Source organism: Pteronotus mesoamericanus, unplaced genomic scaffold (genome assembly GCF_021234165.1).
Source record: "Pteronotus mesoamericanus isolate MK-2021 breed Mesoamerican mustached bat unplaced genomic scaffold, CSHL_Meso_final contig_221, whole genome shotgun sequence".
Taxonomy (NCBI): Eukaryota; Metazoa; Chordata; class Mammalia; order Chiroptera; family Mormoopidae; genus Pteronotus; species Pteronotus mesoamericanus.
In genome coordinates, this window is record NW_026555092.1 from 14667617 (window position 1) to 14680221 (window position 12605).

A 12605-nucleotide genomic window follows, 5' to 3' on the forward strand; every position below is an offset into this window, starting at 1 on the left:
AAGGAGAAAACTACAAGAAACAAAAAGAGAGACTGATCCCTAACTTTATGGGGAAAATGACTTGGGCCATATTTTTTCAAATAACTATTCAGACAGATCCTGTCTCTTGTTGATGTGCTGACTTTGCCCAGAGAAGAGGGGTATTGGAGGAATCCAGGAGGAGTTTATTTATGCCTGGGTTTTCCTGGCCAAATCATTTAGTTGGCACCTGAGTGTAGAAGGGTCCTTTGCTGTGTAACCCCTTCTAACAAAACCACATTGGATGAAAGACAAGCCTCTTGCTTTTGGGAAGTGTTGAGCAGCTGCCAGTCAAGTATCTCCATGTATCTTCTGTAGTCCTCTCCATCATTAGCAGTTGTACTTGGAAGAAAGCATTGCACATGTATATTGGGTCTATTAATCTCATGCCCTTCTCTCTGTGCTTGGATGTTGCAGGCTTACAATGCCGCTGTCCAGTCCCAGTTGCAGTGGATGAAGCAGCTGTGCTTGTGTGTTGAGCAGCATATAAAAGAGAATACTGCTTACTTTCAGGTATGCAGGCTTTGTGTTTTTCCATGTACATGTCTATGTGTGTGTGCGTCAGAGGATGAGAAGAGTATTTGTTTTCATTCTGGCAAGGGATTTTGTGTGTGCATGCATGTGTGCATGCATATACATGGGAAAGGTGAGGTTAAATACTCATCTATGTTAGTTAGTTTCTATTGTAAAAACCACCACCCTAAAATTTAGTTACTTAAAACAACAATCATTTAGTTAGCTCTTGCTTATGTGGGTTGACAGTTTGGGCTGTGCTCAGCTGAGTGGCCTTTCTCATTTTGCCTGGCTTAATCATGGCTGCAGCCAGCTGGCAAGCAGGCTGGGGGCTGGATGATGCATGTCTAACGTTGTCGGGGGTGATGAGGTGCAAGTCTGTATACAAGCCTCTAGCATCAAATAGGCTCTCCTTGGCTTCTTCAGAGTGCCTGTCTTCCCTGAGCAGCAAGAGAGAGTAAGCCCCAAGGCGCAAGCACCTGTTTCTGCTGTCACATTTATTAACAGACCAGTGGCCAGGGGAAGTCACATGGCCATGCCCAGCTTCAAGGGGAGGAGAAATACACTCCAGCTCTTGATGGGAAGACCTATAAAATATCAGGACCATTTTTTCCCTACAATCTATCACAGCATGAAGAATTTAGTACTTGTTTTCAAATGAGGGTGGGTGGAGGAAATAAACTATTATCTGTTTGGTTTTTCTGTAAATTAAGTAATCTTCCTGATCATTTTATAATTGTATCAATGAATTAAAGCACTTGATAACTCAGCACCTGGGCTTTTATGAAATCTACCTCACAATCAAGTGCTGTCACAAGCCAGAAGTCAAGAGGAATGAGCAGTGATTTCTGAGGACATGAAGCAGACTGACTTTTCCATACGGTTCAGTAGGCCTTGTGCAAGTCATCACTAATATTTCCTGGCCATGGCATTATAAAACTTCCAGTTTATAGTTTCGTGGTCTTTGTAAAGAACTATCACTAACTCGGGAAAGTAAAATCAGCTTTCCTCAGCTGTGCACAGGAGGATTGTCCTTTCTCAGTTAAGGTCTTGGTGTTCCAACGTAGTGAGTGCAAAGAACCCCTCTCTTCTATCCCCACAGTTCTTCAGTGATGCACGAGACCTGGAGTCATTCTTGAGGAACCTCCAAGACTCCATCAAACGGAAATACTCCTGTGACCACAACACCAGCTTATCCCGCCTTGAAGACCTGCTCCAGGACTCCATGGTGGGTATTGTATCAGTGGGATGATTACAGAAACATTCTCTGAGAAATAGAGTAAACCCTGTCAGCTGTGGCTGTTTATATCCTTGAAAGCTCCAGGGCAGTAGGTCGTTACAATCTTTGGCTCACATTTAAATAGAGTTTAATCAATTGTCCTTTTTCCTTTTTTCCTTTCTTTCCCTAAAGAAGTTACTAATAAGATTCCTTTGAGTATGTTATTGACGTAAAGGCGTAGTCATCTCCCTGAGCCATGTAGTACTGCTCATCATACTTTCTTTGCATTGTTTCTATCTATTTCAATTCAGTAGTTGGAGCCAAAGATGAAGTATAGAGCATGAAAAATAAGGTTGAAGGGGATTACCTGACATCAACTTCTTTTTCACTCTCCCATGCGAAAAGAGTTTTTAAAACAAAATAAAACAAAACCCGAGTGAACTAGACCTGAGCCAAATTTTTCCTCCGTGGCATTTTTCTTTTGGTAATGATGAGGTATTAGAAAATTGAATTTAATTAAGGACATTAAAATCTTATTTAGATGTAATGCAGTATTATCCAGTTTATGTAGCAGCATTTAATTTTTAAATAGTATTGCGTCCAGTATTTAATTCAAATCAAGTTTACATTTATTTCCTCCAATGAACTATTCCTTCAGGAGCGCTGGTAATAAAATCAGCAGCAGGACTATTTACATTTATTGAATGTATATTACACAGAATTGGCAAGACAAGACTCAAGGTACACCTCACAGTAAGATATGTACTATATATGATAGAGAAATTACTTTTTCTATATGAGAAGCCAGGGGATTCTCACATTTCAACAGAAAATTGTGACTAGGAGAACCAGAATAACCCAAAACAGTGTCATTTTTTTGAGGGTGACACTTGGGCATTTGTGAATGTTAGTTGATTTTTTTGTATACTTGCAGGTATTATAAATTTAAGAATGGTTTTACATTCAGTGTTTTACCTGGGCAAATAATCTGTTAGTTTAATTAATTTGGAATGAAGGGTAAAAAATTTGACTTTTCAGATGTTGTCTCTAGAAGGTCTCTCTTGGATGTACTTCAAGTATGAAGGAGGAATATAATAATCCTTGGCTATTATCTCCTCCCTCCCACAGACTACCTTCCTGTTGTAGGGTAACTTCTCTGCAATTGTTGTCCTATCTTCTCTTCTCGAGGGTTGCTGCTTTGTTCCCTCCTCTCCAGGTCAGGGGCATCGGGTTGGCGGCATCATCGGGGCATGGAGTCAACTGGGTCTGCTCCTCAACTTGTCCTCAGCTTTCCGTCAGGTTCGGGAGCATCTGTCCTGGCTTCTGGTTCTTTTCAGAACTTTTACCACGCTGAGCACTTGGTTTCTGGAGTTTGAGATGTTTGGCTTGGGTTAGACAGAACTTTGACATCTTTATTGCAAGGAAAATGAAAGTGGCATCCTTATTGAAAGGAAAATGACATGGGTAGACCAGCTCTCAAGTATGGAACAGTGTGGCTGTCACCCTGATATGTTCCATTCCTCTTTCTTAACTAATAAGTTAAAGTTGTATTTCTTCCAATCATGCTCCCCGGGACAGGCACAGGTAGTTTATTTAAGCATTTCTTCTTCTTTTTTTTTTTTTTTTTACTTGCATATTCTTAATTCTTTAATGGCATTTCTTAACATTATTAACTCTTTGCTCTCATTACATCTACTTCCATCCTAAGAAAGCCCTCTTCTGGGTAGTTTTTATACCTCAAAACGGGCTTGAAACATCCTGGTTAATCTTTTACTTTAATGGAATTAGCAGTAGATTGCTACCAATTTTGTTGACAAGAGGTTCATTAGTTTTTAAGATAATTGGGTTTTCAGAGACTTGAGAGTTTTAATTTTGCATGGTACTGCTTTCAACCCAATCAAATTTACATGACTTTCACACAGCAAGACACTAAAAGGTAAACCCTTTGTCATAATGCCTTCACCAACGGTATTGATTGTAGATTGTTGGTTGAAGAGCTAAGATCTTTCTGGAGAAAGTTTGACTCAATTTAAGAAAGTGTAACATTTGTGTTAGATATAATTATTTGAAAAAATTTTAAAGAGCTTAACTCTAGCTTCTTCTAAGCAGGAGGCAAGAACTGGCTTCTACCAGTAAGAAATTGAATAATAACAACAATAACAACATAGTTGTTATTGTTTTTAAATGCCATGTTCTCCGAACCTTATTTGGGGAAGTGCTTTGCTAGCTTTATAGCTAGCTGTATTTGGCAGCTAGAAGTTCTTTTTTGTTTTATGGGTGTTTTGTTTTTGCATGCGGCTTTATGGTTCATTGAAAGGGCACAGGGAAAGAGCTGCAGAATTTGAATACAAAAACACTTGGTAGAAGACAAAAACAGTCTCTCCTTTTATCTTTTTATCTTTGTGTTTCTAAAATGGCTCCACCAAGGATTATTTAACTGAGAAATGACATTCTCTTAGAGAGTGGAGCACTCAATTTTCTGTTAGTCACCCTAAGTAGCAACATTAGTATCTTTTTTAATTTCTTCTCATTTTGTAGGATGAAAAGGAGCAGCTTATACAGTCCAAAAGTTCTGTTGCCAGTCTTGTTGGGAGATCAAAAACAATTGTTCAGCTAAAGCCACGCAGTCCTGACCATGTGCTAAAGAGCACCATTTCTGTGAAGGCCATCTGTGACTATCGGCAGATCGAGGTAAGGAGGCGAAAGGATACTTCTAGCCACAAGAGGAAAGGAAGGGGATGAGACGCCTTCAGTTAGGGTTATGATTATGAGAAAAGATCAAATGATATGCTCAAATCCCTTCTATCATTTAAAAATAAAAGTAAAAAAAGCTTCACCCTGGCCAGGTGGCTCAGTTGATTGGAGTGTTGACCCCTGCACCAGGAGTTTATAGGTTCAATTCCTGGTCAGGGCGCATACCTAGGTTGCAGGTGTGATCCCTGGTCAGGGCTCCTACAGGAGGCAACCAATCAATGTTTCTCTCTTACATTGTTGTTTCCCTCTCCCTCTCCCCACACCCTTCTCCTCCTTCCTCTCTCTAAAAATCAGTGAAAAATATCCTTGGATAAGAATTTAAGCGGGGGAGGGGGGGGGCGCGGCGGGGAGCTTCAGCTCTACAATAATAAAATAATAATCTGATCCCTGCCTTCGTGGTGGGCTTCATCATCTATCCAGTTGCCTAAGTGGTGGCCAAAACGGTACTTTGTAGCAGATGGGAGATATCCTTGACTCCTCCCTTCTCATCCATCTCCCACAGCTAGTAGGACTACCAAGTCAAAACTAACTTCTAAATAAAATCCCTTAGATGTACTTCATTCTGTCCCTGCTGCAAGTACCCTAAGTTAGATCATAAGTTTCTTTCACTTCAATTGTTGCATCAACCTCCTTGATGCATTTTTTAAGAGGTGGTGGGAGGGAGAAAGAGAAGGAGAAAAACATCAATGTGTGAGAGAAACAGTGATTGGCAGCCTCTCGCATGGCCTGGCTCACAACCCAGGCAGGAACCAATGCCTTCTTTAGCCACCAGCATGATCATTTACAAAAAAGTGTCACTTCCCTGCTTAAGTCCTTCAGCAATCCCTTTTTCTATTTAGAAAGTGTAAATTCCTTACTGTGGCTTCAGTCCTGAATAATTTTTCTTTACCTCTCTAGCCAAGACTGGGTCATGCCTCTTCCATGCATTCCTGGTAAATTGCATTTGTCACACAGTAGTGTAACTATATATATACCCCACCAGAATATATGGAATATATTAATAGACCATGTTCATCAGCTTACCATTTTACCATTTCTATCTCTAATGGATTAGCACACTGCCAGGTACACAGTAGGCTAAATAAATATTTGTTACACAAAAGAATGAATTAACTTTTTCTGCACCTTTCTGTCTCAGTATTTCTGTCTACTCAAGGTAGAACCACCACCCCCCCACCCCCGCCAACCCCAGAAGTTATTTATAAAAAATTTTGTATTCTTATATGTTTAAGTTTCAGTCGCCTTCAAAGTACTCTCCATTTGATGCAGTGCATCTATGGAGGTGTTTTTCCCAGTACTTAGAACAATTTTCAAGGTGATCAATTCTGTTGCCTTTTAATACTTCCGCTGTTTTTTGTTTCACCTCTTTCACATCAGCAAAATATTTCCCTTTGAGGAATTTTTTCAACAAGGGAAACAAAAAAAAGTTGCTCCAGGTGAGATCAAGTGAATAAGGAGGGTAGAGTACAGTGGTCAAGCTGTTTTTGATCAAAGACTACTGAACTCTCAGCATGGTGTGGAGAGGAGTGCTTGTAAATCACCCATCATGAAATGGGCAAATGTGTTGAAAGAGTCTTAAAAAAAATTCACTGAAGCAAGATGCAGCCCCTCACAACAACACCAGGTGGTACACTGATAAAGATGGGTTCCTAGAACACTCAACTAGAGGGGAAAGCCCGTACTACAAGGGGCCTGCCCTCCAAAAGATAGTTCCGGGTTTTTTTGGGTCTCCCCCTCATAAAATAGGGATGATATTGGTTGCCTGTCTCCCAAGAGAAGGAACTGATGATTCCAAATCCTTAAGCATTTTCAGGGCTTTGGGTGGGATGACAGGAAGGAAGGAAGGAAGGAAGGAAGGAAGGAAGGAGGAGGCACTATCCCAAAAGCAAAGTTGTGAGTATTTATGTCTCTTTAATTTTTACTCTAATGGCTGTATATGTGAGAGATTGCTCTTAGAGGTCTTACAGTCTCCTTCTGCCCTTCATTTATTGAGTTATTTGACATGTAACAGACATTTCAGAAACACTTGCTTCCTGGATTTATTTGATGTCCGCAACTTTTTCTGTGTTGTGTATTTTTACACATCTTTTTGGTCTGAATCAGGAACTTTAAGTGATGGTAGATCTGCAAAATGATTTTTTTCTTGAGGATTTCATAGCCTTGGGATCAGGCATCAGGTAAAATGAGTTGCTGATTTATCCATTAGTAATGACTTTTAAATTATCTCTTCAGATCACTATTTGCAAGAATGAGGAATGTGTGTTAGAAGATAATTCACAAAGGACCAAGTGGAAAGTGATCAGCCCCACAGGGAATGAGGCAATGGTGCCATCTGTCTGCTTCCTCATCCCTCCACCCAACAAGGATGCCATTGAGATGGCCAGCAGGTACCTTTGCTCAACCGCCACTCTGCTTGGCCTAGGAGAACTGATGGAGGGAGGAATTTGCATTTATGATCTCCTTGAACAGAGCAACCAAATTTTAAAGTTTCTTTTGGGAAAGGTTCTCTGTTAGGATATAAAGTCTTACACTGCCAGCCACATAGTAGATTTTGAGTAAATGTTTATGTTCAATTAAGATACAGTTAATGATGATTCTTTTTTAAAAGAATTCTTGGATATGAACAGTTTGTTCTCAGATTTATTTTTGTAGTGACAGCTAATTTTCTTTTTTAATATATATTTTATTAATGTGTACCTATTTTTAAAAGTTAAATTATACCAAAAATCTTACAATAAAAATTACCAACCACTGTCCCCACTCCAGAGTTCTGCTTCCTGGAGTTAACTATTTTCAACTCTCTGAGAAGACTTTTTGGATTTAATTCCAAATTTCTAAATAATGTGATTTTTTCCTGCTATTATCTGATTTTTTTCAACTTTAGAAATTATTTATTGACTTCCTACTCTAAAAAGCTAACATTTACCTTGCTACACATACACCTGCATACACTTCTTTCCCCACCTTCCAAATGTAGTTTTGTCACAGTTTTGTTTAAATTGATATTTTTGTGTTATTAATGGGTTGGCCAGAAAGTCTGTTTAGTTTTTTCTGTAAAATAAAGGACTCATTTTTCATTTTCACCAATAACTATTGACTTGGATGTTTTGAGTATGTCGGCTCTCTCCTGCTATGGGCATCCAGTGGGCAGAGGCCAGGGGTGCTGCTCAACATCTTCCAATGCATAAGACCAGCCCCACAGCAAAGAATTATTTGGCCAAAATGTCAATAGTACTAAGAAAGTTCACAAACCACTTTTGACACGTTCGATCAGTCATGGTACCTTCTCCATGTACTGCACAAACCTTTTTTTGTATTTCAGTTGTTTTTACCTTTCTTGAAATAAGAGAGCACAATATGCTGAAAGTGTTGCTTATTTTCTTCCATCTTCAATATTAAAATGGCTGCATAAAAATTCACCAATTTTGATTTTTTAAAAAATGCCTGCTGATATGATAGCTGTCAACAATACAGTCTAACAGAATTGTTTCAAATGAAGCTAAAGATAACTAAACACTACTTGAGCCATCGCATGAAAAAAACATAACAGACTTTTTAGCCAACCCAGTCCATGAAATGGTTTATAGCTGAGCCACGCAGTACTGTAGGGGATTATTGTGAGACTTACCCCATTGTGTCTTTCCTCTCTAAACTCACCCTCTGTCACGCTCCTTGCTTATGCTTAGCTCCAGTCACTCTCATCTGTTTCCTGTTTCTCAAACACCACAAGCACATTTTGCCTCAGGCCTTTCATTTCCTCTGCTTGCTTCAAATATTTATGTGATTCACTCCCTCACTTCATTCAGCTTATCTTACCGTCCCATGTACCTCCACCCCCATTCACTGCCTATCACTTTCTGTCTCCTTCACTCATCTTTATTTTTCTTCATAACACTTAATATAGCCTAACAGATTGTGTATTTGTTTATTGCCTCTCCTCGCCTATTAGAAGTTTCAAAAGAACAGAGGGATTTTTCTTCTTTTGTTTACTTCTGTACCCTCAGTACTAGGGTCATTGCTGGCACATAGAAAATGCTTGGCAGATGGTTGTTGAAGGAAAGAATGAATGAGTAGGTGATTGAATGTGTGTTTGAGTAAATTATTTCATTTACTTTCTTGTGTAACTTTTTGTTTCCTTAGAATTCATCTTTGTTTTTTTTTTTTGTTTTTTGAATTTGCTTAGTTGTCTATTAGTGTATTATGAATTTATCTCCAAACTCTTCTATGTTACTGTTAAAAGGTTTCTTAGTATGGCCAAACACTGTAGGTAATTTTCATTTTGATTTATTTTTATTTCTCTTGGAAACATCTCTTCTAGGTCATTCTGTCTTCCTTTTCCAGTCTGAACCTGCTGTGCAGGCCTGCTTCAGTACTGCCTCCCTGGCATTTCACTTTGTCTTCATCCTGAAGGTCTCTTCATCTCTCTTCTGTGCTGGACCCTCTGATTCTTAGAAAACAAGTCTTATTTGTTGGTTTATTCCCTGGTTTGGGAGCGTATACCCTGTAGGAGCCTACTGAGAAAAAAGTCCAAGAGAAGTAAACTTTTTGAGACCTCTCATATCTGAAAATGTCTGTCTTCTCCCTTCATAATGAATTAGTTATGAATTTCCATAACAAAATTCTTTGCAAAATTATTTTCACTCTGAAACTTGAAGGCACTGTTCCACTATTTTTCTGGCTTCCAGCATTTGCTATTGAAATATACAGTACCATTGTCCTTCTTTATTTTTTTTTAAGTTTACACAACTGTCAAATTTTCCCTTTGTAGTGAGCAGTACTATGGTTTTGACAAATGCATAGGATTGAGTGTCCTCTACTATAGTTATGGAAAGAAATCAGTCTGATACTTTAATCTTTTGAATGAAATCTTTATCTCTGAAGTTTTTGAAATCCTTCTGTTTGTCTTTAATCTTTGGAGGGGATGCTCTGTCTTCAGGTGAGTCTCTATGCTAACCCTGAACACAAACTGGAAACTCATATCTTTGAGAACTGGCAAAATATTTTTGGGATTATTTCTTTAATTACATCCTTCTCTATGTTCTGTTCATGCTTTTAAGACCTCTCATTTGTCAGATGTTGGATCTCCTGAACTGATTTTCTCATTTTCTTCTGTTTTATGTTTCTTTGTGTTTTTGCTTTTCTTTGCAATTTCCTGAACTTTTTTAGTGGAATTTTTTTTAAAGGAAGATAAACTAATGAGTTTAATGTCTTTTCTTTAACTTACAATTATGGCTTCTAGTTCTTCATTCTATTTTAATATCTCACATTTCTCAACTTGAAAAAATTCAAGGTAATTTGTTATTTATTGCATGTGTCTGTGTATCTGTAAGTTTAAGTCTTCCCAGAAGTTAAGGTTGCATTAGGCATGGGATGCTAAAGGAAAAATCTTCTCAAGCAATTTCCTTCCATATGCCAGATGAACTTCTTAAATTGCTATTAACTCTTACATTTTAGCAGTTTTGTAAATATATACAGAACGTAGCAAACCACTTTTTAAGTGGTGATAATGCCATTTTTCAACAATCCCAGATGAGGTTATTTTATCTCTAAATTTCTCTGTCATTGTTTTCCCTGGGTAGTTCCTCTGTCTAACTTCTTGTAAGTAGTTACACTCAGGTAACATTTATAAGATTGCTAAAGGTATGCTGAAATATATATACATAATAGTGTAGCAAATCTAAATTGTTTGAGGGTAGCAGTTGATTTCATTTTAAAGATTCCTATGTTTTTAGTATTTGACTTGTTGACTTTCTCTGCTCAGCATATAAACTCAGTTCTGCTAAAGAATCATACTTTTTCCTTAGAGCATCTCTAATGTGAGGCTCAAGTCTTATAAAAGCTATAACCAGGTTCTGTGTTGTTCCTAGAGTGGAGCAGTCTTATCAGAAGGTGATGGCCCTTTGGCATCAACTACATGTTAACACCAAAAGCCTTATCTCCTGGAACTATCTGAGGAAGGATCTTGACCTTATAAAGACCTGGAACCTGGAAAAGGTAATTGTGAAAGTATTACCCCAGGCACACATACTACTAGCAAGCTTTTTTTCCAAAGGAACTTTTTTTCTTTACTGTGAGACTCCTACCCACCCAATCAGAATAAAATGGTATCAGGGAAACTGGTTTAAATTTAAGTACCTTAGGCTCTTAGGAAATAGAAACAGCAGCCCAAAAGGTTAAGGAAATTCCTGATGAAAATAAGTAACATATTTGGTTGTCTTGGCAAAGGGAGAAGGTTGCAGGCTGCTTCTCATTGCAGGATAACTGTCTCTTTTGCATAAGTGTATGTAGTAGGGGAATGTGGTAAATTAATTATTATTAAAAGTTATGTCTAAGGGGGCACAAGGGTACTTCTGGGGTGCTAGTGATACCCTGTTTCTTAGTCTAAATGCTGATTACATAGACAGGTTCAATTTGTGAAAAATCAGCGTGTATGCAATTACAGTTTATATATTATTTCATGTCTATGTTAAATGTCAATAAAAAGGAGAAAGTATTATGTTCACATTCCATTGAAGTTTTCTGGCTTTTCCTGTGTAGCTTCGGTCATCAACACCAGGAGAGTGCCACCAAGTTATGAAGACCCTCCAGGCCCACTATGATGACTTTCTGCAGGATAGCCGTGACTCAGTGCTCTTCTCAGTGGCGGATCATCTGCGTTTGGAAGAGGAAGTGGAGGCTTGTAAAACCCACTTCCAGCACCTGATAAAATCCATGGAGAATGGTATGTGCCTTGGGAAGAGCAGGGTACTGGTAGAATGAGAACCCTGAAGGGTGCTGCAAGACCCTTCCTATAAACTAGAGAGCACTGTCACCACTAAAATGAGAACCCTGAGAGAGAATTGGTTTCTGAGGTGAATTCAGGTCATGGAAGAAGAGGCCGTATTTTAGTCTTTATTGCTAATCAACCTATCACATATTCTTGTGGAAATAGCATGTTTGCGTCCTAAAGATTATTATATCATGCAGGGAAGTTAGGATCAGGCTTAAGGTTTCCTACATAAGGCCTTGCTTTCATTGGTGGAACAAAAATCAGATCTGCTGGAACCACTGGTTCCCTCTACCTGAGGGTAAATCTGTTGTTCCCAGGTTTGCTAATCTCTGGTATGGTGCTTAATGGTCTTCTGTGTTTGTACATTCATAGAAGACAAAGAAGAAACTGTGGCCAAGATGTACATTTCAGAGCTGAAGAATATCCAGCTACGCCTGGAGGAGTGTGAACAGAGGCTAGTCAAACGAATTCAGACTCCGCCCAGCTCTAGAAGTGACAAAGATGCCCGGCAGGAGAGTGCATTAAGGATTGCAGAGCAAGAGGTAAGCCCTAAGAGCAAGATCAGTGTTGGTTACAGAGTAAACTCTTTCAGAATGAATTGGGTGGCAAGAGAGTATGGATCCTAAGAAATAAGGAAATAGACTTATGGCAATCTTACTTGTCTACGGCCTGAAAGTGCCTTTTACCTGTGGAGCAGGTTAACTTCAGCTTTCAGTGTATTGTTGAATGTTGGTTAGTCTACACTGTTGGGAAGAGAAACAGACTGGTAAATTGCTCTAAGGGCCGCATTTAGGCTATATATTTGAAGACTGTTTAGTAGAGATCCCACTGTCTGCCTTATCCATTATAAGTGTTACTATTACATGATTACTGTCAGTTATGTGACTAAAAAATATTAAGGAAAGAATCAGATTAGAGGCTCTTGCCTCTAATGTATTTTCTCTGTAACTGAGCAAATTAACTTTCATCTTTAGTTTCCTTTCTTATAAGATGTAGTATGAGAGTCACAGAGCTGTTTTGAAAATTAAGTGATATAGTACATATAATGAGCTTTCTGGAAAAATAAAATGTTATAAAAATGTAGGGTAGTATTCTTGAATTAAAAGCAGCAAGTACTAGTTGCTTTATTTAGTAGAACATTTCTACTTGGGATGTTATGAGAAAGCTCTGTGAAGAATATTAGAATTGGTGCTCACTTTAGCACAAACCCTCTGCAAGGATGACGCGCAAATTTGTGAAGCATTCCATGTTTTTATTGGCCTGTTTGCTCCAGGATCCTACTGTCACAGAATGTTTACCATGTAATAAAAATCTACCATCAAAAAGGAATAA

The 12605-nt window shown here is 38.5% G+C and overlaps 1 protein-coding gene across 7 annotated transcripts in view; it reads left to right on the forward strand.

Annotated features, from left to right (window-relative positions):
* MACF1 (microtubule actin crosslinking factor 1) overlaps positions 1-12605 on the forward strand; it is a 314815-nt gene that overhangs the window by 165225 nt on the left and 136985 nt on the right. For all 7 annotated transcript variants that reach the window (XM_054572012.1, XM_054572014.1, XM_054572013.1 and 4 more), the window contains 7 exons: positions 436-531; positions 1634-1759; positions 4289-4441; positions 6737-6891; positions 10372-10498; positions 11042-11225; positions 11646-11815. In XM_054572012.1, coding sequence (XP_054427987.1) covers positions 436-531; positions 1634-1759; positions 4289-4441; positions 6737-6891; positions 10372-10498; positions 11042-11225; positions 11646-11815 — 1011 coding nt within the window. The remainder of the gene's footprint in view (positions 1-435; positions 532-1633; positions 1760-4288; positions 4442-6736; positions 6892-10371; positions 10499-11041; positions 11226-11645; positions 11816-12605) is intronic.